The sequence below is a fragment of the Pseudochaenichthys georgianus genome, chromosome 6 (assembly GCF_902827115.2).
Source record: "Pseudochaenichthys georgianus chromosome 6, fPseGeo1.2, whole genome shotgun sequence".
NCBI lineage: Eukaryota > Metazoa > Chordata > Actinopteri > Perciformes > Channichthyidae > Pseudochaenichthys > Pseudochaenichthys georgianus.
This window is the reverse complement of record NC_047508.1, coordinates 12604903-12631657: the sequence shown is the minus strand read 5'-3', so window position 1 is coordinate 12631657 and position 26755 is coordinate 12604903. Positions and strand designations below refer to the sequence as shown.

Here is a 26755-nt window from a genome sequence, read left to right as displayed (position 1 = left end):
TAATATATACGGTACTTTTTTTGGTTACTATACTCCACTGCAGCTCAACAGACAAACACTGTCAAGGAAAATACAGATGTGCTATTACAAAAGGTTTCCACTGAGCATCAGATAAACTCTTGAATACATTCGTCATGTTAATGCGAATGCATTGTGTAAACCCACATAAACATCGTAATTTCAAAATCAGACTATGAAGTGCATGTAAACAGAGCCGGGCTAATGGATCAGAACACATTAAAGCATCCTTCCGGAGGCTTTTAATGCATCTACATTTCCGCTTATGAAACATTAACAAAGATCCTTCTTTCCACAAAGCTTCACTATTTCAGAAGAGGGAATCTCACTTATTTCAATGCGCAAAGTGTTTGTGGTTTTCTCTTTCACAGCAGAGACAGACCCCCAGGGAGAGTGTAGGGCAAGGTCTGACTCTACTTAATCTAAACAAAGCACTAATCCAAAATGCTTTAAGGTTTACTTTAAGTCAATCGGCAGCGAGCGCCAACTTGCCCGAGACAAAAAACATAAACATTCACATGCTATAAAAAGACTGCTACCAGCACAACAGACAGATGAAAAATGGAAGAGGCAAATATTCAGAGATACTAAGACTGCTGACTTGACAAAGAAGCCGAGAAAGGTGAGAATATAATAGAAAGGAAAATAAACAAGGAAGGATGGATTCTGGGGGGGGGGGGGGATAAAGCTACAGTTAAGAGGACATGGAAGAAGATGAGATATTGAGACAGGAGGCAGATAAACAGAGCACGAGCAGAGGGGGAGGCAGAAAACAAGCCAGGCTTCAACACAAACATGCCTTTCTCTGTTCTCAACTCAAAACCCCCTCTTTTCTCCCTCTCACACTCTCACACACACACACACACACACACACACACACACACACACACACACACACACACACACACACACATTGTACAGTGTTCATACACACCACTAAATATAATTTACCATGAACACAAATGGCAGACTCATTCAAAACTCTTCTGTACTCTTCTGTACGCAATGTTGCATACATTCTTTCAAAACTGCTGCCTGAAGACACCGTGTCAATATATGGACCTGACAAAGCCGGGCTGAGCAAAGGAATTTATGGACGTTTTACAACACTTAGGCTCCAGCTTCGAGGCTACAAGGACAGCTACATGTAACACATTGGGCTAATGAGGAGAAAAGGTGCAAATGTTTCCAAAAGCGAGTTGGCCTTTCATGTGATTATCTTTTGAAAAGCTCATTCACCTTTAGTCCTGTGCACGCTCCTTGTGGCTACACATGAGAAGAGTCTGAACAAGGAATTCCAGGGCGGAGCTTGCAGGGCTACGCTAGCTGGCTTTGATTTCACTTGGACCAGAGACATAGGGGTAGAGCGCTCACGCAGCCCCTCGACTCCATATTTCTCTGGCCTTTTCCATGGAAACAGCACTGTTGCCGTAGCATCCCAAAACACACCACAACACAGAGGATCACATTTCTTCCTTCTAGTCCAACGTTTAGGAAGCATGCGCTCATGAGGGTCCAGGGAGAGCTGTGATGAAAGAACAAGGGCTGTGTCCAGACAAGGGCAAATGGTGAACCTGAATACCTAGAGAGAAAAAAACAGGAATCCACTAGACCGGCTTTTCAGGACAAACTGGGAGCCAAATTAAGAAGGAAAAGCTAAAGTGGGTTTCTCGTAGCTTTTGCTGCAGACTCACTGATTTGCTTCCTGTTAAACTGAAACCTTGTAAATTGAGTCAACAGTCCGTCAGTGCTCCTCCCAATCCGCCACTAGGAACTAAAGGAAACATGAGAGTTTAGCCAAAACACCGTAGAGCGTCTCCAACACTGGATAATTATCCTTTCACAAAGTTCCACCTTTGTTGCTCTTCAGGGACTGTTTTGCGTTGCACCCCCGCAGCTCTTAACAAGACCTGTCCTCTTCCAAAACCATTTTCCAAAAGCACAATTCCCACGGAGAAGGAAGGCTTGGTTTCTGTGAAAAACCAATATTTGATGTTGTAAAAGGAGCTGCTGGAAGAATAATCCTTTTGAGAGGAAAAACAAACCCTGCTCTCTCTTGCTTTCCCGGTGGAAGAGGGATGTAGCTTACGAGAGAAGAAAAGGAGGGAAAGTCCCAAACAAAGTAACTCTCCCTCTGACTTTTTTCTGCCGTGTTCTTTTATTCAGACCATGTTCTTTCTGTCCCCTGGAGTGTGGTAGGTGTCACTGCTGCTGGGTGTGTTTCTGTGCAAGACAGAGAGCAGCTAAGCCGGCATCCAATGTCAGTCCAAACAGAGCATGCTCACACACCCCCCCCTTTCCTTTCTCTTGGCGGCTTCCTAACCTAACACATAACTTCTTCTTGTCCACGACACATCATTTCTCTTTCAACCAGACTTTCAATCGATTTTTTACAAATTGTTTCTGCCCCGCTACACTTTATCTTACATGTCAGTAACTCTCCATTTTCCTCTCTGCCCCTAGTCTCTCTCGCTTTGCCTAGAGCCTGCATATTTTGCCTTCTTTCTCCCTGTCGGACATTCTCTCCCTTTCTCCCACTTGTGTTCTTTTCTCTCTGCCCCCTCCCTCCCTCCTTCCTTCCCTCCGCTCGATGCTGTGGTTCTGCAAGTCTCATATTTCAGCCTCGTCTGGCTGGAGGCTGCACCAGCAGCTGCCCTCGTTGACACCATACCTGACTTTCTCCCTGCCTTTTCTTTGCATTCCATCCTGTGAGTGTGTTTTACAACCAAGTTCAGGCTTTTGCAAAATTATACATTTGCACGTGACACACACACACACACACACACACACACACACACACACACACACACACACACACACACACACACACACACACACACACACACACACACACACACACACACACACACACACACACACACACACACACACACACACACACACACACACACACACACACACACACACACACACACACACACACACACACACACACACACACACACACACACACACACACACACACACACACACACACACACACACACACACACACACACACACACACACACACACACACACACACACACACACACACACACACACACACACACACACACACACACACACACACACACACACACACACACACACACACACACACACACACACACACACACACACACACACACACACACACACACACACACACACACACACACACACACACACACACACACACACACACACACACACACACACACACACACACACACACAGAGCCTGTAATAACTGCTCAGAGGGGTTGAGTATATGGACTGTTTCGTACTTAAGGCGAAACACCGCAGGTGAATAGGGTAATTTTTTTAACTTAAAGGTATCAGCTAGAAATCCAGTTAAATACTTACAATAAGGCAATTGTTTTTTGTAATACAAGTTTTCTGAAATAGCATGTTTAAATATGCAAATTAACTATTATCTCATTAAATATGCACATATTTTAACACATTTCAGGAATCGAAATCTGAACTTTGGATACAGCCAGGTTCAAAATTCTTGTTTCATTTTGTAGTCATATTAGTATCTAAGGCTTTTACAGAAGGGATATTGGATATCTCTTTTTATCACTCCATAAATCAGAAAATACTGTCAACAGCCCTAAAATATCCATTTTCGCCATGTTTTTAGGTATACAATGTTGTATACTTCAGGCTATGAATGATATATGAACAAACACTTCTGTAAAAGCCTTCATAATATTGATAGGAATATAACTGGAAGGTTTGGTGTATCCACGTGCTTCTGAAGTTGACATTTCGAACTTAGAGTAGGAGAAAAAACTCATTTTGAGAAAACGACCTTTAAAGATTGCTGTGAGGCGCTAGCTAAACCCTCCTGTTCTTTGGATGATAACTTGCGCATCGACGCACTCCGTGAAGGTATTTCATGTTCGGGGTCATTTGTTTTTTGTATAACCTTGCTTCGTGCAAGTGACAATTGTTGTCTTCTTCTCTGTGAACGTTCTTTTGCCATTTTCAGTTTCCATTTCAATGTCTAGCGGAAAGCTAACCAGGAAGTGTTTTAGCACACCACGTGACGCATCTGAACGAATCACGTTGTCAGAAATTGACACCAGCCAATGAGATTTCGTTTCTTGGTTTAAGACCCCTTTGTACTTTCACGATTGGTTGCTGATACAAAGGAAATGACCATATTTGGATCTGATGAGATTGTGCAGGAGAGACTCAGCTTTCCAACGATATCTCTGTTGACATGGTGCACACAGCGGTCGCGGTACTTTATGTTACGTTAGAATGCTAACTTTTGGTGACTTTAGGAGAAATCGACGCAAATAGACAAACTATAGTAAAATAAACACTTAAAATGTGTATTTTGTACGTTTTCCTTCCAAAAGCCTGAAAGAAAACATGTTATAGAATCAAAATTGCACAAAATCTCAAAATTGACCAGTACTTGAAAAACGATGTTTTTGCCTGCCGTGTCTCGCCTTAATGTCAAAAATAATGAGTCAAGTTGCTAGAACAGACAATAACAACAAACAGTTACCAAGGTGCTAAGAAAAGGAGAAGAACACAGGGATGACCTCACATATAGCTTGGAGCGAGGGTTCAGGAAGAGTTAGACATTGAATTTGTATGTTTAGGGACAAATTAAATGTAATAATTAAGTTGATTGTTGTTTGTGGAAACTCCTGTGAATGAGCCCCATTAACTGGATTTAAACATCACTTTAAATCGAAGATTTAACATGATGTTTAAATCCACTGGATCGGATCTGCGATCGGTATCGGCCGATACTGATTCCAGCGATCGGCCCCGAAATTGGCGATCGGAGAATCCCTAAAAATAACCATAATAACCGACATGGAAAAATATCGTAAAACGACAGTGAAGAATAAACATATTTATAACTAGTTTAGCTTACTCCAGAGATAGATAAAATAGCTAAGTGTGTTAGGGCTAGGGTTGCAAAGGGGCGGAACATTTCCGGTACATTTCCATGGGAGGTTAAGCTGGGGAATTTTGGAAATATTCCATATTTGAAATAAATAAATTTAAGTTTTCCGCACTCTCGCGGGAATATCTCCGCAAGCGAGCTTAAGTTTCACTTTCAATTGTATGATATAGCCCAGCGCAACACCTTCGTCACACATGTTGACACTTGTTTGTCCCATTTTCAGCCGATTTGTAATCTGTTCTAGAAAAACGGTGTGTTTTTGGATATTTGAAAAATTAAATAAATATATTATCCCATAATATCATCAAAACGTCACTTTGTGTAGTCCACAGGCTCAAATGTGTGGCTTTATTTGTCTTGTCCTTTGGGCTCAAAAGTGTGATCCAGTCTTCTAGAAATCATCTGTAAATGTGATGGAGGAATGCACAGTGCCTGTAGGGGGTGTGTTCTCAATAGCCATGCAGTAAGCAGTGTGCTATGTGCATGTGATTGAGGAATGGCATGGATATTCAAATATACTTGAATAGCATCCGTTTGTTTTAGTCAGGATTATGCTAAAATATACTTTCCCCAACTATATTTAAGTTCCCTATGAAGAGCCAACCTTCAATTTAGAAAATTCCCAGTTTATTCCCATAAATTCCCATGGAAAATGTCCATCTTTGAAAATTCCCGGAATTTTGCAACCCTAGTTAGGTCTAACTCTTAGTGTGTGTTTTGCTCCGCTCACCTGTCCGTCACAGCGGGTGGAGCTTAGGGCTGTACCCGAATATTCGTTCGTTGGAGTACTATTCGGGTTTCAATTTCGTTATTCGGATATTTGTTTTGTTTTTTTTGGCCAAATTGAATTTATTGAAAACTCCAATATCAACATAAGAGCTTGTGCCTCTTCGGGGGGGTGCCACCACTTAACCATACACGTTATAGTTTACTTTCTCCGTCTTTATATGTAGATATAACTATTTCTCCGTTAATCTCCGTCACGTTGTTTCCATAGCAACAACAACTTCCTGTCAACAGCACTAACTCTCCTTCAAAAATAAAAGCATGTCCATTAGGGGTGTAACGGTACACGTACCGAAATTATTCGGTACGGGCCCTTCGGTTCGGTACAGGTGTGTACCTAAGTGTACCGAACGAATATAACGTTAAACGTAAAAAATTGAGAACGTGAACAACTTTTTGGAAGTAATCTCAGGTGCTGCGTCGCAGCATTCAGAGTCATTTGCTCACATTGGGTTCAACGCGTCAGAGGGAGCAAGTCATTTCATTGGATGAGAGGCATTCTATGAGAGCTGGTCAGAGGGATGCGCTCAAATGTAGTCAGTAATTTGAGGAACTGTAGAAAATTAATGGCGAACGCAGATAAAGTTGAGCTCGAAAATCCTCCAGCATCATTGAAATCTCCGGTTTGGGAACATTTTGGTTTTGCAGTTACGTACAAGGATGACGGACAAAGACAGGTGGACCGAACCAAAGCTGTTTGTCGGCATTGTTCAACTAACATTGGTTACGCGGCTGGCAATACATCAAACTTGCACACTCTTGAAAAGGCAACACCCGAACGTGAATATCACCGGTACCAAAAGAAAAAAAAATTGTTTTTTGTTTATATTAACTATGGATGGCATTAATTTGGCCTCCAGTGAGACTATAAAGAATCTTGGTGTTATATTTGATCAGGATTTATCCTTTAACGCCCACATAAAATCAATTTCAAGGACCGCCTACTTCCATCTACGTAACATTGCAAAAATCAGGCATATCTTGCCTCAAAACGATGCAGAGAAACTAGTCCATGCATTTGTTACTTCTAGGCTGGATTATTGTTAACTCTTTATTATCAGGCAGTACCAAGAAGTCAGTCAAGTCGCTTCAGCTGATTCAAAATGCTGCGGCTTGTGTACTAACCAGAGTTAGGAAAAGGGACCACATTACTCCTGTTCTGGCTGCCTTACACTGGCTCCCTATAGAACACAGGATAGAATTTAAAATTCTTCTTCTCGCCTACAAAGCCCTTAATGGGCAGGCGCCATCTTACCTTAAATAACTCATTATACCCTACTGTCCTACTAGGGCATTGTGTTCCAAGAATGCAGGGTTGTTGGTTGTTCCTAGAATCTCTAAATGTACAATGGGAGCCAGAGCCTTTTCTTATCAAGCTCCACATTTGTGGAATCAGCTTCCAGTTTGTGTTCGGGCGGCAGACACCCTATCCGTTTTTAAGAGTGCGCTTAAGACCTTCCTTTTTGATAAAGCTTATAGTTAGGGCTGATTAGATTCAGCCCCTAGTTTTGCTGATATAGGCTTAGTTTGTCGGGGGACATCTTACTTCTTCCTTCTCTCTGTCTATACCTGTGTACTCTCATGTTCCGATTAACCCAGCTTCCCCAAATGTCTTTCTTTTTGGTGTCTATTAGGGGTGTAACGGTTCACAAACATTTCGGTTCGGTACGTACCTCGGTTTTTAGGTCACGGTTCGGTTCAGCAGAAAAAAAATCACAAAACATAACATATTTTTTTTAAATTATTATTAAACTGTGAATAATGTATTCACTCAAATAAATACAAAATATAATAAAATAAACATTAAGGTGCAGCATTTCGATGAACTGAAATAATCTGTATTTGAACTTTACTGTACTAGTACTCACAAAACATAAACTATTAGTTTTGGGTTTTTAATTATTATTAAACTATGAATATTCACTCAAATAAATATAAAATAAAATGAACATTTAAGGTGCAGCTTTTCGATGAACTGAAATAATCTGTATTTGAACTGTACTGTACCTAAGCAGCCAGTTTGACATTAGGACTTGCTTGTCATTGTATTTTCAATGTACTTGTCCACATTGCTTGCCGAAAGGGCAGATCTGCTGGCACTAGCAATGTCTCCTGCTGTGGAGAACACCCTCTCGCTAGGGACAGAGGTAGTAGCAGATACAGCCAGGTAGCGCTTTGCTAACATGGCAACATAAGGATATTTGCCGTTTGTAATAGCTTTGTCTCGGTCTGAACTCTCTGCGAGTGGTGGAGGCTAAAATGCTAGCGGGAGTTGGGTTTGCACTTCAGTCTTTTGGTACCGGTGATATTCACGTTCGGGTGATGCCTTTTCAAATGAGTGTGCAAGTTTGATGTATTGCCAGCCGCGTAACCAATGTTAGTTGAACAATGCCGACAAACAGCTTTGGTTCGGTCCACCTGTCTTTGTCCGTCATCCTTGTGTAACTGCAAAACCAAAATGTTCCCAAACCGGAGACTTCAATGATGCTGGAGGATTTTCGAGCTCAACTTTATCTGCGTTCGCCATTTTGACAGTTCCTCAAATTACTGACTACACTTGAACGCATCCCTCTGACCAGCTCGTCCAATGAAATGACTTTCTCGCTCTATGACGCGTTGAACACAATGGGAGCAAATTACTCTGAATGCTGCGACGCAGCACCTGAGATTACTTCCAAGAAGTTGTTCACGTTCTCAATTTTTTACGTTTAACGTTATATTCGTTCGGTACACACGTGTACCGAACCGAAGGGCCCGTACCGAATAATTTCGGTACGGGTACGTGTACCGTTACACCCCTAGTGTCTATATACGCTGTGATCCGGAGTCATGGATGATCCTGCGGTCCTGTGTCCTGGATCGCGAGCGCTGGATCTTGAGCCGTGGCTGTGGTCCTGGATGGATATCCTCGTGGATTCATCTTCCTATTATACACACATGCATTTCCAAACATTTGGACTACCTATGTTGCAAATGTATTATCTTTTCAATTTACACACGGCATCTATTGCACGTCTGTCCGTCCTGGGAGAGGGATCCCTCCTCTGTTGCTCTCCCTGAGGTTTCTCCCATTTTTCCCTTTAAACTGGGTTTTCTTGGAAGTTTTTCCTTGTACGATGTGAGGGTCTTAGGACAGAGGGTGTCGTATTGTCATACTGATATTCTGTACACACTGTGAAGACCACTGAGACAAATGTAACATTTGTGATATTGGGCTATATAAATAAACATTGATTGATTGATTGATTGATTGAAAAAAGACTGAAGTGCAAAACCAACTCCCACTAGCATTTAAGCCTCCACCACTCGCAAAAAGTTCAGACCAAGCCAAAGCTATTACAAACGCCAAATATCCTTATGTTGCCATGTTAGCAAAGCGCTACCTGGCTGTATCTGCTACCTCTGTCCCTAGCGTGAGGGTGTTCTCCACAGCAGGAGACATTGTTCGTGTCAGCAGATCTGCCCTTTCGGCGAGCAATGTGGACAAGTTCATCTTTCTTTAAGAAAACATGAAAATACAATGACAAGCAAGTCGTAATGTCAAACTGGCTGCTTAGGTGCTAGTACAGTTCAAATACAGATTATTTCAGTTAATCGAAATGCTGCACCTTAATGTTCAATTTATTATATTTTGTATTTATTTTAGTGAATATTCATAGTTTAATAATAATTAAAAACCCAAAACTAATAGTTTATGTTTTGTGAGTACTAGTACAGTAAAGTTCAAATACAGATTATTTCAATTCATCGAAATGCTGCACCTTAATGTTTATTTTAGGGATGCACGATATTGGGTTTTTGAAACCGCTACCGATAACTTCCTGCTTCTCAAGACCGATAATAAAAAAAGATTTACGCCACTAATTATTTTAACGCGATTAACGCATGTGTATTTTTTTTCCTTGGCCGCCCAGTAGTTTCAGAGCGCATCGAGTTTAAAATACCATCTACAAGCTGATGCTGACACTTCCACGCTCACCGGCAGGCACCGACTGGCCATCGGGAGGACCGGGAAGGTGTGTGTATGTGTGTCCCGAGCGAGCGAGAGAGAGACCTTACGTGCATTGTTGTTGTTAGCATCTGGTGCTAGCTAGCTGCGCTAACGGATATAAGGAGCTATTTAAATGAAAACAGAGGAGCGACATTTCGCCACAACTGCGCCGAGCACTTGACTTTATGCAGGAAGCCAGACAGTGGGACATTGTACGAAAAGTCAGCACACTCAGCACGGATAGTGCACAACATGATTGCAAAGGAAGCCACATTACACTTAAGACATATACAACTGTAAAGTAACAAACAATGCAATATCCTTTTCAATTTCAAAGAACACAAATTGGGTTACATACATTAACAAATAACTATAAAAAAATACTGTAGAATAACTAAATGAATGCCGTGAATAAACCGAAATACACGGGTTGAAGCGGTTCGCTGCTTATTACTACCGAATATCCGAAGCCCGACAAATGGTTTTCGGGCCAACCCTAGTGGAGCTGCAGGATTCTGCTTCACACACACGTTGCATACCGCTATTTTATTGTCATTTTCGGGTACCTTAAAATACTGCCAGACTGGTGAAGCCATTTTGGCGAGCTTGTTTTGCCGCGCACAGAGAAAAGTCTCATGTATTTTAAGTCATATGATCGGCTCTCGCGATCGCCATTTTTAGAGAGCACCGACCGATCAGCAGAGAGTGAGTATCGGCCGCCGATCGGAGCATCCCTATTTTATTGTAATGTTTATTTTCTGTGATGTATATTGTGATGTTAGGGAAATAAAGGAGAGTTCCCCCTAAAGGTTGTGGGCTACATTTCTAAAGTAAAATGAATCTATCTGGTGCAATGTCAAGACTAGGCTTGATGAACAATGGTGTGTTCTATAACTAAATGAATTAACTAATTGTTCAATTACTGTGCAAAGGCGCTCAAACAACTAGTCAAATATTATTTTGCTATATCTATGCTTTTCATCTAATTCCCAAAAATGGAAACAATAGCTTATTATGTTCATGTCTTCTTACAGAGGAACCAGATTTTTGTTGTGGAATGCGATATGCATTCAAACTCGATGAACCCAATCTGAATGAGATACCTCTTTAATTTAGGACAAACTACTAGTGTAAAAGCTTCTTTAGACGTGTGCAGCTTTAAAAGAAGACGGGAGGCGAACTGCTGCTCCCCCTCTGCTGTATTCTCTTCCCCATCGTTATACTACATCTGTTCACATTATCACCACACACACACACACACACACACACACACACACAGTTATTAAAGGGGCAGGGCAGCAGATACAATGAGCCATCTGGACCAAGCAACAGTTCATCACCTACAGCCAGGGGTTAACAAAGAGAAAGAAGAGTAGGAGCGGGAAGAGATGGAGAGATTACTTACATTTTAAGCTTGACATTTGTCATGCCAATAAAGCCTTACTGAACTGAAAATACAGAAGAAAACAAGATATGCGAGTTCTAGATGTAAAGAAAAGTTGCCTTGGCAGGGATGTTGTAAAAGTCGAGCCCACATTTCCATATGAAATGACTGCTGCCGTTACCCTCAAAAGAAGTCTGGTTTGTACTCATTTGATGTGATCTGAAGCAGAAACAGTTCCTTTACTGTAGTATGTTAATTAGTACATGCTCAGATTACATTAAGTCTTCAATGGCAATTAGAGAAATATCACATGACCTGCCCAACATGCACCATTTAACAATGCTTTGAAAGATCTCATTATCACACTTGATGAGATGTCATTGGTTCATCAGTGCCGAGTACATCTTGCAGCTGACTGAGGTGAATGTAGCATTAGCATACAGAATGACCCATGGGTTAGGTCAATGGGGGAGGACAATGTGAAGTCCATTCAAAATCTTTGCCCCCGTTACATTTGGATGTAAGATAAACACATCAAGGCATGAAGAAAATGTGTTATTTTCACAGGTCTCCAATTTCTTAAAATAACTAGATTGTTAATATTACTGTTTAATACGCATGTGAAAGAGACAATGGACGTTTTGCATGCAACAGTTAGGAGCCTGTTCACTTTTAATGAGGTAGTCCCTCTGTCTGGTTCAGAGCTAGATAAGGTTACAGAGGAAACCACTCAGAAGACAGTGCATCGGGAAGTGGAAAGTGTTGCCCACGCTTTCTTGGCTTCAGGCTTGTTTAGGCTTAGGTGTAGTTGCAATGCATTTGCAATGGGGTCTTACAGTTTGTTTAGAAAGTGTTCTTGTGTTAAGCTAAGAAAAGATTAGATACATTAAAAAGATCAGACTTGTTTTTGACTGAAGCCCTTTTTGCACTTAGTCAGAGAACCACACCATGTATTCAAACCAAGGAAATTTTGTTAGCCATGAGTGCTGGAGTAGTATTTTTTGTATGTGTCGAGCATAAACCAGTACTGTCTCCAAATGCATCCCTGAATGAAACACAGCATATCCTCAAGTTAGAGGGTAATGTTGTACCTTCTTTTTTGCCTTGGCAGTCACAAGTTTTCCACAGTGTGTTTTCCAGTGAGTAACAGCGAAGCTTAGCAGCTTGTTACCATGGAGAAGCCACACAGAGCTGGGATATCAAGGGCAGGGGCAACATTCAGATCCACAAACACAACACAGTTTGTTTAAACAAGCAGACAAAGATGTGCATAATGCGTGAGAGAAATACGGTGAGCAGTTAAGCAAGCAGGGACTCCCTTTGGCATTAGTAACAGATCTAGAATTACCTCAATGTTACAGAGCCAATGAGTCACTCTTTCTCTCTGTCTGTCACACACCATCAGGCTGGCAGGAACAGCTGTCACTTATGAGGAAGAGATGAGAATTATTCGCTGGACATGTGCTGCCGAAAACCAAATGTCTGCTGACGAGCTAGGTCATAGACACATGCACATTACATGCCCCCCCCCCTCACTTCCTTTAAAGATTCATTTTTGCCTGAGAGCACCAATAGCGTTGTGAAGTGGCCCCAGGGCACCCCTGTTTCTGGAACTCTCATTCATCTTTCCCACAGACAAGGTTACATGACTCACAGTTGGAGCTCTTCTATGGCTTGGATGGGGATTAAACTCGGCTGCTTAAATCATCAATACAAAAAAGTTGCATTTTAAGATATTCTTTACCCATCGAATCCTTGTTCGTCTGTGGGTTAAATCCACTACAACTACTTCTGTTTCTCTACATCAGGGGTCTCCAACCTTTCTCCACCTGAGAGCTACTTTGAAAAAATTAAAGTGGCCAAGAGCTACTTGCATCGCATCGCTTACATTTATTCACATAGCACTCATCAGTTGAATTAAGCTACTTTTGTGTGAAATTGAAATACCTAAAGCTTATCTAAAATCTTAACTTCACATCAAGGTCCAAGAAAACAACAATTTCTCACATATTAAATACATTGCCTTAATCACCACCTTGCAAGCATCTTATGGCACGTGTAAAATAAGTGCATTCACTCTTTTTTACAGTTAGTGAGATAACTGGCGCTGCATGGAGTCTACCATAGAGGTGTATGCTGGACCCACTCAGGTGCACTCTAATAGAGTCATTTACATGTTCATCAGTCGGTCTTGTTCTGTATTTAGATTTCATGACATGCAGAAAAAGCTGCTTCACAAAGGGATGTATACAGAACCAAATAAAGCAGACATGTTCAGTGCTGCTTGGTGAATGTTCTTATAGTTTTCTGAGTCTACAAGGCTCCAGAAATGTTGAGAGTTTTGCTGAGACTTCAGCTGAACATTATGTTGGAGATTTATAACCTCCAACTCCACAGGATTGACACTGCAGTGCGGCCATCTTTTCTTCTTCTTCGTGTTGACATGAAATTATAAACCATGATTAATCAATTGTATAGGTCTAGCCTCCCTATATCTGTGTGTGACATTTTTCCATCCTCAAAAACAAAAAACTAATACTTCTGCAGTCTAGCTGCAGCTTCAAGCAACGGTCTTCTGTTAAAAAAAGGACACTGAATGTCTTGAATGAGGCATCACACACAGGACTTAAGTCTGAACACAGCAGACAACAGGAGTATTTACAACAGCATTATAAAACAAAAATAGTGCATGTGGGTGCACACTTACATTCTCTGTCTTACTGTTACATGAATCCCATGAATGTATGAGATTAAGTTAGCTTCATCATCTCAATCAGTGATTAAGTGAATAATAAAGTTTCTATCAGGTCACTATCAGCCTGTCACTCTTATTAGTAGTTATTTTTCAGGGGGGGGGCGGGGCTTGGAGGAACGGAGAGGAGACGGTGATTGCGGAAGCTTTCCTCCTGCCTTCACAAACTTTACACGCGTATTTATCAACTGAAAATAGCAAGAGGACATTCATACTCTGCAATCCAAGACTTGATTAAATCCACCAAAAACCTGACATTACGATAACGAGTGTTTTTCAAAAAACACAAATCCCTCCCTGTGTGTCTGAGCCGCAGCGACGCGGACTGATTCAGAGCGGGTCATTCTGCCGCTGGTTTGACTGGTGCTGCTGGATAAAGCAGACTGGTCCGTGTGTGGTGTCGCGGTGTCGCTGTCTCGCTGTCACATCTGCTACTTGATTTCTGCGTCACCGACCAATTTTATATTTGTGTGACAGAAACAATTCTAAAATAAAAACACTTTATTGTCCGGCCGCGGCCGAAAATCAAGCAGCAACGTTACTACGCTATAATCGATAATCGAGCGGCGAGCTACTGAAAAGCTGCCCGCGAGCTACCGGTAGCTCGCGATCGACGTGTTGGAGACCCCTGCTCTACATCATATCTATAAATCTACTCATTTGTATTTAAACATTATCAAAATCATTACCCACAGAGGTATGAGAGTATATTTTCTATATTTGATTTACCAAACTCAACGTCAACAAAACAATAAGTTACCCATGTTTCCCACATCATTTGATTGGCTTTTCTTCCCGGGAAGAAAAGCCAATGGCCCCTTAACCTATTCGGGTGGCCCACGCATTCACCCATCAAATAAGAAAATACATTACATTGCATTTAGCTGACGCTTTTATCCAAAGCGATTTACAATAAGTACATTCGACTAGGAAGACACAACCTTGAAGAAAACAGAATCATAAAGTACATCAGGTTTCATAGAGCCAAGTATTTCAAGTGCTACTCAACTGGCTTTAGATAAGCCAGTCCTTTATTAGTATACAAGTGCTCTGTTAGCAGTTCTTTGTTAGTAATTCTATCGCTCGAGGTGGAGTCGAAAGAGATGAGTTTTCAGTCTGCGCCGGAAGGTGTGTAAGCTATCTGCTGTCCTGATGTCAATGGGGAGCTCATTCCACCATCTTGGAGCCAGGATAGCAAACCCACGTGTTTTTGCTGATGGGAACTTGGGTCCCCCTCGCAGCGAGGGTGCAGCGAGCCGTTTGGCTGATGCAGAGCGTAGAGCACGCGCTGGGGTGTACAGTTTAACCATGTCCTGGATGTAGGAAGGGCCAGATCCATTCGCAGCATGGTACGCAAGTACCAGTGTCTTGAAGTGAATTCTAGCAGTTACCGGAAGCCAGTGGAGGGAGCGGAGGAGCGGAGTGGGAAAATTTAGGAAGGTTGAAGACCAGACGAGCCGCTGCATTCTGGATGAGCTGCAGAGGTCGGATGGCACATGCAGGTAGACCAGCCAGGAGGGAGTTGCAGTAGTCTAGGCGTGAGGTGACGAAAGTCTGGACCAGAAGCTGGGTCGCTTTCTGGGTCAGCTGGGGACGTATCTTCCTGATGTTGTAGAGCGTGTATCTGCAGCAACGGGTTGTAGCAGCGATGTTTGCAGTGAAGGACAGGTTGTTATCTAGGATCACATAAATACATGCGAGTTCATGGCGACTGTAGACAACGTTCTTGTTGCTCTGTGTTGCGTTGTTAATTAGTGAGACACACCGGAGTTGAGGATCTGTGGAGTTTATTCTCCCAAAAATATAATTTACAATTCAGGCATTTAGCAGACGCCTCATTGCAAAGTGACTTACAATGACCAATTACAGGGACATTCTCCCTGGAGTAACTGAGGGCTAAGTGCCTTACTCAAGGGCATACTAGTGGTGGTGTTCCAGGCGGGATTTGAACTCGCAACCTTCCGATCATCAGCCCACCTCACGATCTATTAGACCACAACAACAAAAAGAGGTCTATTTGTGGCGGACGATATTTAATTGTGGTGGCCAGCCACAAATGAATCAATGTATGGGAAACACTGGTTACACGTAGACCTAATTAAATATTGAGATAACCCCTTGATATCATGAAAAGGCTTAGAACAAAGATTTTACATAACACGCGGTCTGTATAGACAATCCCCTCGGTTATGTGACACTGAGTATGCACTAGGGAGGCCAGCGATTATTCGAATATTCGTTACAGTCTCCATAATCGAATATTATTTTTAAAAATCGATTTTATTTATATATATTTTTTTTATTATTTAAATTTTTTTTGTTATTATTTATGTTTTTTTTTTTTTTTTTCTGGCTTAGTTTCAACCAAAATATATATATAAATATATATATGCTAATAATAGTAATAGTATTAATAATTGTAAATGGCCATTGGTCACACCACCAGTTTGTTTTACTGTAAACTTGGAGGAAGCCTGCGCAGAGCAGACTGCTGCTGCAGCAGCTACACACCGACCCCACCCCCGCCCCCCCTCTCCCTCTCTCGTGCGACTAAAGATGAACAAAGCGGCAGGTAAAAAGAGTTCCTCCTCGTGGAACTACTTCGAACTTACAAATCGATTATTATTCGCCAGGGCTGCCGAATAATCGATTTTGATCATGGTCAGTTTCTGGCAACCCTAGTATGCACACACTTTAGGATTCAATGCAAAGAACAAGAAGAGGAAAAAACATTTATAGAAAAACCTGGCATGCTGAAGAATACAAATCATGATATCCATTCAAGTCAAAATCGAGATGCCCTGTGCTAAAGGACCCATGTTCAAAACAAGGTACATGGGAAGAAATGAGCAAGTCCCATTGTTGTCGTTTCTCTTTAAATGAACACTGTTATGAAGAACATTTGAAGCATACACCAAGTTAATCAGCTAGTTAGTCATCACATAACCAGCCTCAATTCTTCTCTATGGCACTGAGATAAAAGGACACCAAGGCAAGTACTGTTAACACTAGGGATGCACGATATTGGGTTTTTGAAACCGATAACTTCCTGCTTCTCAAGACCGATAATAAAAAAAGATTTACGCCACTAATTATTTTAACGCGATTAACGCATGTGTATTTTTTTTCCTCGGCCGCCCCGTAGTTTCAGAGCGCATCGAGTTTAAAATACCATCTACAAGCTGCTGCCGCCAGCCCCGCTGCTGCCGCCAGCCCCGCTGCTGCCGCCAGCCCCGCTGCTGCCGCCAGCCCCGCTGCTGCCGCCAGCCCGCTGATGCCGCCAGCCCCGCTGCTGCCGCCAGCCCCGCTGATGCCGCCCGCTTGTGGCAGACCACACTTCCACGCTCACCGGCAGGCACCGACTGGCCATCGGGAGGACCGGGAGGGTGTGTGTATGTGTGGTCGAGCGAGCGAGAGAGAGACCTTACGTGCATTGTTGTTGTTAGCATCTGGTGCTAGCTAGCTGCGCTAACGGATATAAGGAGCCGTTTAAATGAAAACAGAGGAGCGACATTTCGCCACAACTGCGCCGAGCACTTGACTTTATGCAGGAAGCCAGACAGTGGGACATTGTACGAAAAGTTAGCACGGATAGTGCACAACATGATTGCAGCGTCCAGGCAGCTCCGGTTCGAGCATATGCCTTGAGTTGCACATAGCTCCAACGCGCACACACACTTTGTATTGTATTATTGTCTTCGTACGCTTTTAACACACCATCGTAGCGATGGTGATGTTTCAGGTGACTGATCAGGTTCGAAGTATTAGGGAGCGCTGGATTTGTGAAGAACTCCCCTCTTCCTAAACCACTAATACCACAGTACTGGCCAAACGGGAGGAGCCGAGTGAAAAACAAGCGCCCCTCATCCCAATCCACAGTATTTTTTTCTTTTTTTTTTACCCAAAAAATATATTGTATATTATCGGGGATATTAATACTGGTATCGGGTTTATCGGGATGACGTCATAATTCCTAATATCGGACCGATGCATCCCTAGTTAACACCCTGGGTTCATTCAGTGTGCCATTAGTTCTACTGCAACCTCAACTGTCTGCACACTTGGCGATTGCATCATCCTTCCAGCAAAACTCCTAATGTAAATTAAATCAGCCACACAGAGGTAAACACTTCAACACAGCTTGGAAAACGGTTTGAACTCCATGTTTCACAGAAAGGCCAAATACCAACAAAATCATGTGAGAATTGCTCTATTGTGCGCACATCATAGGATATGTGAAATAATTTTATAACAAGCCAACAAATGCATGTGAATACAGACGAGGTGATTTAATCACATCAGTTGTATTACTCATTAGGTATACTCATATGAAGAATTAGCTTAGGTATACATTGTGCATACAAAGACTAGAAAGAACAATAAGTAGCAAAAATGTGTACTATTATGAAAGCTATTTTTAAAAACAATTTTAAGACTATAGTACAATAAAAAATAAATACAATATTTACACAAAATATAATTAGGTGAGAGACTAGGTGCAGTACAATATGTGCTACTTTATTCAACAACCCTGTCTCCTAAAAATTACGTTCCCACAGAACTAAACTGCATTCTCAATTACGTTTAGCAAGAAACGTATTTTCTCCCACGTTACGTTTGTTATGAACGTATCTCAAATACGTTTATTTTCTACATATCTTCTTGAAGCATATTTTCTCCCACGTTACGTTTGTTATGAACGTATCTTAAATACGTTTATTTTCTACATATCTTTGCCATTTATTGTCTTGCTTATAATAATGATATAAGTCATTTATAAATATCATTTTAGAGCACACATTTGAAATCAGTAGGCGAGGCTGTAATTTCGCCAGCCGTTACTCTCATGAGCGAGGCAGAAAATAATAGTTTTTAACATGCCAAAAAGCTGCTGCGTTTTTTATTGCACCTCAAACATTAAAACAAAATCCAGAGTTACGTGTTTCTGTACTTCCACTATGAAGAAAGGACAGTAACAGAAGATCTGTGGCTTCAGGCTTGATCGCCGTTCAAATGACAGCGTTGGTTTCCCCAAAAGTGGGCGAGGCTGTAAAGTGGCGTACATTTTACTCTCATCTATTATTCAAAACCATTCTATTTATTCTAACGTAAATTACATGCCAGTGTTTTATGTTTTTATTTTAAATCGTATAATGTCTGACTTTTTTTCCCGTCTGTGAGGAAAAGAAATGGGGCTTAGAGCCTCAAAATACTGAAATCTGTATTTTTGAAAATCTTTTTTTCCTTATTTACCCAACAATAACACACAATTATTATCCTTGTTTTTATTTATTCGTTTAATTCTATAATCTTGGGCTTTTTAGCCGTAAATAAAGTCACCGGAAACAGACGTAGGCCTATAAGGGACATTTTGAGGATACACACAAACCCACTGAACAGATTACCCAAGATCCTCAGCTTGAAGCTTGTTGATTGGATGTTTAGCCACAATGCATGTTGGGATATGATGTTAATGCGATATGATATCCGAAAAAAATATATAAAAAAATACTTTATTCCGAGTGTTCTTGCTTTTCTCTTTGGAAGTCATCACATAACGGCATTGTAATACACAGTTCGGCTGCATTACATATTACACATCTGCTGTAGTTCTTTATTTATAGAGCCCTGATGAGAAGACTTCTGGACAAACGAGAGAACTGCCGCCAAAACTGAATATGTGACGTGAATCATAAATATATCAACAATTAAACAACACCTTGCATTTCTTTTCACAAAATACGTCTCCTTGCAGTATCAACACTAATTCGGCTGTCTTTTATATTTGATCCAATTGGTAGATAGGTTACATTTACACCATAACGGTGCACAACTGATAGAAAAGGACTGATTTTCTTTGAATATCACAATGTAAATACTGAGTTGAGAGAATAGTCAGGGAATTTGGGTGATGGGAGACACATCTATGGAATCACAATTTCAATAGCTTACCATTAAATGACGGAAATGCCTTTCTGTCTGTGATGTTTTACAAATCAGATATTAATGTGTAGAAGTAAAGCATGAGAAATAGTATAGCAATATCCTGTAAAATTATGTAAAAACATGAATAAAACTACACATCTTCAGATGTTATACATACATAAGTGTCCTAATACAAAGTTATTATTAGTATGCTGTGTGTACCTTGTGTGCACCGCCTAGCGGTTAAGACACGTTATTGAATTATTTTTGTTGAATAATGTTATTTTTGTTGAATAATGTTATTTTTGTTGAATAATGTTATTTGATGAAAAAAATATTAAGAGTACATACTTTCATAGGGGGAAAGTAGAAGGTCTGTGATAGAAATATAGAATATAAAAAATCAAGAAGATACTGTAAGTGATCTCTACAATAAAACAGTTTAGTGCACGATGTACAAAGATATTAATAGGAGGATGTACAAAACAGACAAACTAATTAACCTCTATTTAAACATTAAATAATAATTTAGGTTACGGTCTTCTTTCAAATAAGAAAAAAGCTTTGGGGGTATCTATCTACAGATAAATATTAAGCCTGAGAAAGTACTTAACGTCTAATGTATTGCTTTCCTGCCATGTTAACTATGTTGAAGCACTTATTTTAACTGATATTATACACATTAATTATACTCTTATGTATGTAGATAGTATAATAAATGTGCAGAATTTGACAGTTTAATGGTGGAGGTACACACATATTGATAGATGTCTTGTAATTAATTATTAGTAGAGAATAACGAGTAATTAATATAGGCTACTTTATAGAGATCTGCAGATAAATGTTTAGTCTTCTCAAGCACCAACTATCAAATATCTCGCCTGATTGTTGGCACTTGACAATCACCTTTCCCTGAATTTTACTCAGGTGTAACTAAAGTCTGCTTTAAAGGTTGTTTATATTTCACATCATTAATCAGAATCTGCAGAGTTACTAAAGTAAATGTAGTGGAGTAAAAATAACAGGTTAACCTCTGAATTGTAGTGGAGTAGAATATATATTAATGCTGCCCATTATGGATACAAGCGATTTTCACCCATGTAGTAATTACATGTTTTAAATGTGTACACACCAATGTGTTTCCTATCGCCTAAACCTCCAGGGCTGTACACAGTTTAATACTGTCAACTTCTAATTTTTGGAAAAACGAAAACGTCTTTTAAAACTACAATTCCCAGTAGAGACGTGCCATAGAGAACATGTTGCGAAACACAATAGCCAGCATGTGTAGTTCTGGGGGGGCGTTCGAGTCCAGTTTTGAATAGTCTGCCGTGGTTTCGTTCTATTTCAAAGAGCTTGACGCTCAGCGTAACCTTGGCGCACTGCCACTCCAACATCCAATCACAGAGCTTGAAGATTAATCACGGGGTTTGTCAACGGGACTGTAGTCCCAAACGATAGCTGGGGATTATGGGTAGTGTAGTGTCTTCGGCCATCCTAAACTGAAATGTTTTTCGGATATCATATCGCATTAACAACACCACATCTGGCGCCACAGAGATCTTCTGTTACTGTCCTTTCTTCTTAGAGGAAGTACAAAAACACGTAACTGGATTTGTTTTAATGTTTGAGGTGCAATAAACGACAGAGCAGCTTTTTGGCATGTTAAAAACTATTATTTTCTGCCTCGCTCATGAGAGTAACAGCTGGCAAAATTACAGCCTCGCCTACTGATTTCAAATGTGTGCTCCAAAATTATATTTATAAATGACTATTATCATTATTATAAGCAAGACAATAAATAGCAAAGATATGTAGAAAATAAACGTATTTAAGATACGTTCATAACAAACGTAACGTGGGAGAAAATATGTTTATAGAAGATATGTAGAAAATAAACGTATTTTAGATACGTTCATAACGAACGTAACGTGGGAGAAAATACGTTTCTTGCTAAACGTAATTGAGAATGCAGTTTAGTTCTGTGGGAACGTAATTTTTAGGAGACAGGGTTGTTATTCAAGTGTAGAGCTGTGCAGATTTAAAAAGAGGTAGCATGAGGGAGAAATGTGTAACATGTTGTGTAGGATTTACAATATAACAAGAAACACAAAGGGATTGGCATATATTGCTAGATGTGAACAGTTTTGCAATTCAACAGTCAAAGTATTATTCAAACCGGATACTTCAATGATGCTGGAGGATTTTCAAGCTCAACTTTATCTGCGTTCACCATTTCGACAGTTTCTCAAATTACTGACTAAATTTGAACGCATCCCTCTGACCAGCTTTCATGGTATGCCTCTCGTCCAATGAAATGACTTGCCCGCTCTATGATGCGTTGAACCCAATGTGAGCAAATGACTGAATGCTGAGACACAGCACCTGAGATTACTTCCAAGAAGTTGTTCACGTTCTCAATTTTTTACGTTTAACGTTATATTCGTTCGGTACACACGTGTACCGAACCGAAGGGCCCGTACCGAATAATTTCGGTACGTATACCGTTACACCCCTAGTGTAAATGCATCCTATGTACTGAACCTACTGGACACGGAGCCTTGCACATAGACATTATTTTTTTTTTTTATATATATATATATATATATATATATATATTATAGGGGTCGACCGATTATCGGCCAGGCCGATTATCGGGGCCGATAATCGGGGCCGATATTCATCATTTGACCGATTATCGGTATCGGCCTTTTTTTATAAAATTGCCGATAACACTTTGGCTCTGATGCGGCCGTTTCTCTGTCTGCAGTCACCACTCTCTGTACACGAGCAATGTCCCGCCCACAGCGCTATCTGATAGGCTATTACTGAAGTGTCAATCAACACTGAAGATTTTCCGGGCGGGAGCCAGCCATAGAGGCGGGATCTTCTCAGATTACAGGCAGGTGCGAAGAACGCAGACACAGACAGAGGCAAGCAGCAGCGCTGAGCGGCAGAGCCATACATGTGTTTTGAAGGTAAATCAGTTGAAAGCCGAAGTTCAATAAACATCCCAATCCCCTATGCTGAAGTTGCAAAAACAGCACGATCTATTGATCCAATTCTATCAGCTTCCCAGTTACACAGGGACGCGGGAAGTCAGTCAGCGTGCAGCGTCTCACAGCGGAACTGTGGTGCGGACTGCGGAGGGGGGGCTGCGAGTGAAGCCTCGCAGTTTTTCAGGTTGATATGTGAAGCTCATTAGCTAATCAAGATGTATTTAGCAAATGTTTAGCAAAATATTAGAAGTGAGGCTACTAGTCTAACGTTAGGTCTACTGTAATAGCCTCACTTTTAATAGTTTGCAAAACATTAGCTAGCACTAGTGTTTTGCAGTTGCTAGCAGCTTATTGGGATGTTATGCTAGACAGACAGGCATTGGTTTGATATAATAAATTAAGCATTATTGTTAGTTAAGCATGTCAGCCTGCAGCCCCACTTCTTGTCTCTCTCTAACTCATAGCAGATGGCTGCACTAAAGAAAAGGGCACAGATAGGAAACCAGTTGTAAGATGTTTAAAAGTTCATTAAACATATGCTTAAATGCATTTCAAAGAAGTTGTGTTGGAGTTTGTGTTATTCTACATTTTGACACCAAGATTTTCTGATTTTACTGCAAATGTATATCGGTTCCAAATATCGGTTATCGGTCTCCTTGATTACTAATAATCGGTATCGGCCTTGAAAAAGCCATATCGGTCGATCCCTAATATATTATATTGATAATTATTTACATCTGAATAAATGTGCTTAACTGTGATGTTGTTAATTTCATTTATACCGTTACATTCCTCCATTTCTTATTATGAATGTGTGTACTCTTTCCTGCCCTATCCTTTGATGTTTCTGCTATGACACCTGAATTCCCCTGTGAGGATTAATACAGATTTATCTTATATGTGCATATGATCTCGTCTAATATTGATTGCAGGGCTGAACTTGTGATTTGTAGCCCTACTTTGACAGTATAGTATAGGGATTTGGTCAGGATGCGTCTTTCCTATCATGACATCAATCCCTGTCATCTTGGCATCCGTCAACATCATCCATATGAAAACCTCCCCAGTGGTTACATTACCAAACAACTAAGCCTCTCTAAAAGCCACGGGATACCCTCGGGTCAGAACAAGTTCATCTCGCCTGCTGCATTAAAGACATCCAACACACAACACGAGCATTCTCAGCAAAAAACAAGAATCTATTATTTTTTCCTCAGGAGTGTATGCAGGTCTTTTGAAATAATTAGACCTTATATCAAGACTGCAATAGCAAACTGATTGATTCACACCGACTTGAACCTAAGCAGAGGCCTGGCGGGTCATAATAATGAAACAAATGGTGTAAGGGTCTACAAGATATTCAATCGGAAAAGTTTCACTAGTATTTTGTTGTCAATCTTTAGGCAGGTTTTCATTTGGGTCTGGGGATAAGGCTTTTACCTGGATGTATTCCCACAATTCCATCTGGTTCTTGGGTGTAAATGTTTCTGGATCCTGAATACTCTTAATTGCAGTTGCAATGTAGATCCAGAGAATAACACACTCAATCAGGGATGATTTCTCCACTGGGATAAATGTAAGAAATTGAAAATACCACCTTGCAGCGCCAGATATAGTCAAATGGATATACAAATCCTTACAAGCTGTGGACAGATGTGTTGGAACAAATGGGACCATCCCTCTCCACATCAATGCCATCCAGCTCCCAGGCCAGCCTTGAGCTTAAATGGATGAAAACTGAATCTATATTTGGTGTAACTCATCCAAAGGACGGGACACCCTGCTGCTGAGCAGACTGATGGTCGCTAATCCTCACTGTTGAATCAAACAGAGTCAAACCCAGGCTTAATGTTCACATATTTTTAAAAATTACATACAGCATTTCTTTCAATATTTGTTATATTTTTGTTTTGCATTGGCTAACAATCTTCCTTTCCCCATAAAGTTAACTTAAATAAGTAAATATGTGTTGCAATTAATAGTTTCAATGCAACCATCAACAAAGGAATGACATCAAGCCTTTTCTTGAAACGCTTAACTAGATAGTCATATATGTAATGATTCAACAGTATTTGAAGTAATGTCTTCAACAGGAAATTGGTTAGCTGAAAGTACCACTGCTTGTGTATAATGTGCTATGAACTAAGTGTTGAGTATTTCTCATTAATGTGATGTAGACACACTATATTGTGGATAAGGCTTCAGTCTACACCTTTTCAGTCAGTTTACGTTTGCTTTGGATTCTCACCATTTAAAAAGTAATGATTATCATGTGCAAGTACACCTAAACTAAAATAGTTGTTCTTGCTTAGAAGCCTACCTGCGCCAATGAATATCAAATAGTGTATCTCTCTTGCAATTAAAACAGTACCAATGTGCTCCATCTATCTACCAGCATGTGCCATGACTACTTTCTCACATTAAAGTATTGCATTGCATGCAAACGTCTTTTTGCAAGAGTACTAGACTGTGTAAAACGTTTGATAGCATTGGAAATGTATTTTACTTCTATATACCAAACTGTGAAAATGTAATTTCCAGCATACATCCATTCAACCTTAACCTCAGCAGGTTAGCCAAAACGACAACAAACAAAAAGGGATCATTAATTACACTCCCTTACTTGACTTGTAAGTTAAACATAAGGTCATACTGAGATACAGTTTAGTTTCTGACAGAATAGTTCATAACACATCTACAGGTGTCCACGCTAACAACAAAATTTAGACCTGCTGCACTTGCAATGGGCACAGTGGGAACATGTATAAAAGCAGATCAATCTAAGGAACAAGAACAACTACAAACTGACATTCACTCGTCCTCCCCTTTGGGCCAGGTCACAGACATAGTGGATCTCTGACAGCAGCCGTAGTCGTTACTGAGAGTAAACACTAGTCATCACTTCCTCTACAGCAGTCACTAAACCAGGTTATGTCAGTAACGTTGCTACACAAAACAAAGCCATGTTGAGTTTCTGTTGACCTCAACTAACCTGCTTTGAAACCAAAAAGGCCTTGTCTGGCAAGGCAGACAACGGCATAGCCTAGCTGGCATCAACTGTTACAGACATACAAGGCCTTGTCTTGCCGTAAAGCAGTACCCCATAGCATACAAGCTAGCTGAATCGGTGACTTGTTAGCTTAGCAGGTATGTGGACAAGCTATGAAAGCGATACCTTAACGTTTTTCCTGCACAGCTCAGTGGGTGTTGACAACCACATTTGCTTGCCAGGCATACAAATCCACTGCATACAACGGACAAATGTACGTTTTTAACGCCATGACAAAAACAAGCTAGCCACACGGCTAACCATCTTTTTGCCAAGCACAGCTAGCCAACACTAGCAGCGCGCTAATGAAGGAAGCTAACGTCTGCTACGGCAGGGCTGTTGTTTTCCCCCAACAGATACTACTCTCGAAAACCCGATGTTTCCCTCACCACGGCACACCCGCTTACCTCGGACGAAATATCCTTCAGTTCACTGCAGATAAATAGGTGACTGTATGGCGAGGAGATAGACCCAGGGTCCCTCTTTATCGTATTTCATTCGTTAGCTCGGTGTACACATTCGCTCCTGTAGCAGAGACGAGACGCCAGGCGTTAAGTACCAGCCGCCAGAGCGCGCACAGTTGTTGAAGTTTATCGCGGGAGCGCGCTCTGCACGAATCATACAGTCACTGGCCACTTTATTGGGTACACCTGTTCAACTGCTCGTTAACGCAAATATATTATCAGCAACTCACATGGAAACAACTCAATACATTCAGGCATTTAGACATCAAATTCAAACATTCAAACAGAGCATCAGAAAGGGGTAGAAAGGTGGTTTAAATGACTTTGAACGTGGCATTTGTTCTTGGTGCCAGACGGGCTGGTCTGAGTATTTCAGAAACTGCTGATCTGCTGGAATTTTCACGCACAACCATCTCTAGGGTTTACAGAGAATGGTCCAAAAATGGGAA

General features: G+C 40.9%; 1 protein-coding gene across 4 annotated transcripts in view; it reads right to left on the bottom strand.

Moving 5' to 3' along the window:
- siah1 (siah E3 ubiquitin protein ligase 1) overlaps window positions 1-26421 on the bottom strand; it is a 58082-nt gene extending 31661 nt beyond the window's left edge. For 2 of the 4 annotated variants that reach the window (XM_034085889.2, XM_034085890.2), the window contains exon 1: window positions 26250-26421. Coding sequence is in view for 2 of the 4 variants with exons in the window: in XM_034085886.2 (XP_033941777.1) it covers window positions 1258-1519 (262 nt within the window). In the remaining 2 variants the exon portion in view is untranslated. Of the gene's footprint in view, window positions 1-1257; window positions 2529-26249 lie in introns of those variants that run through there. The other 2 variants (XM_034085886.2, XM_034085888.2) reach the window with 2 other exon arrangements.
- Between the last annotated feature and the right edge of the window lie 334 nt (window positions 26422-26755).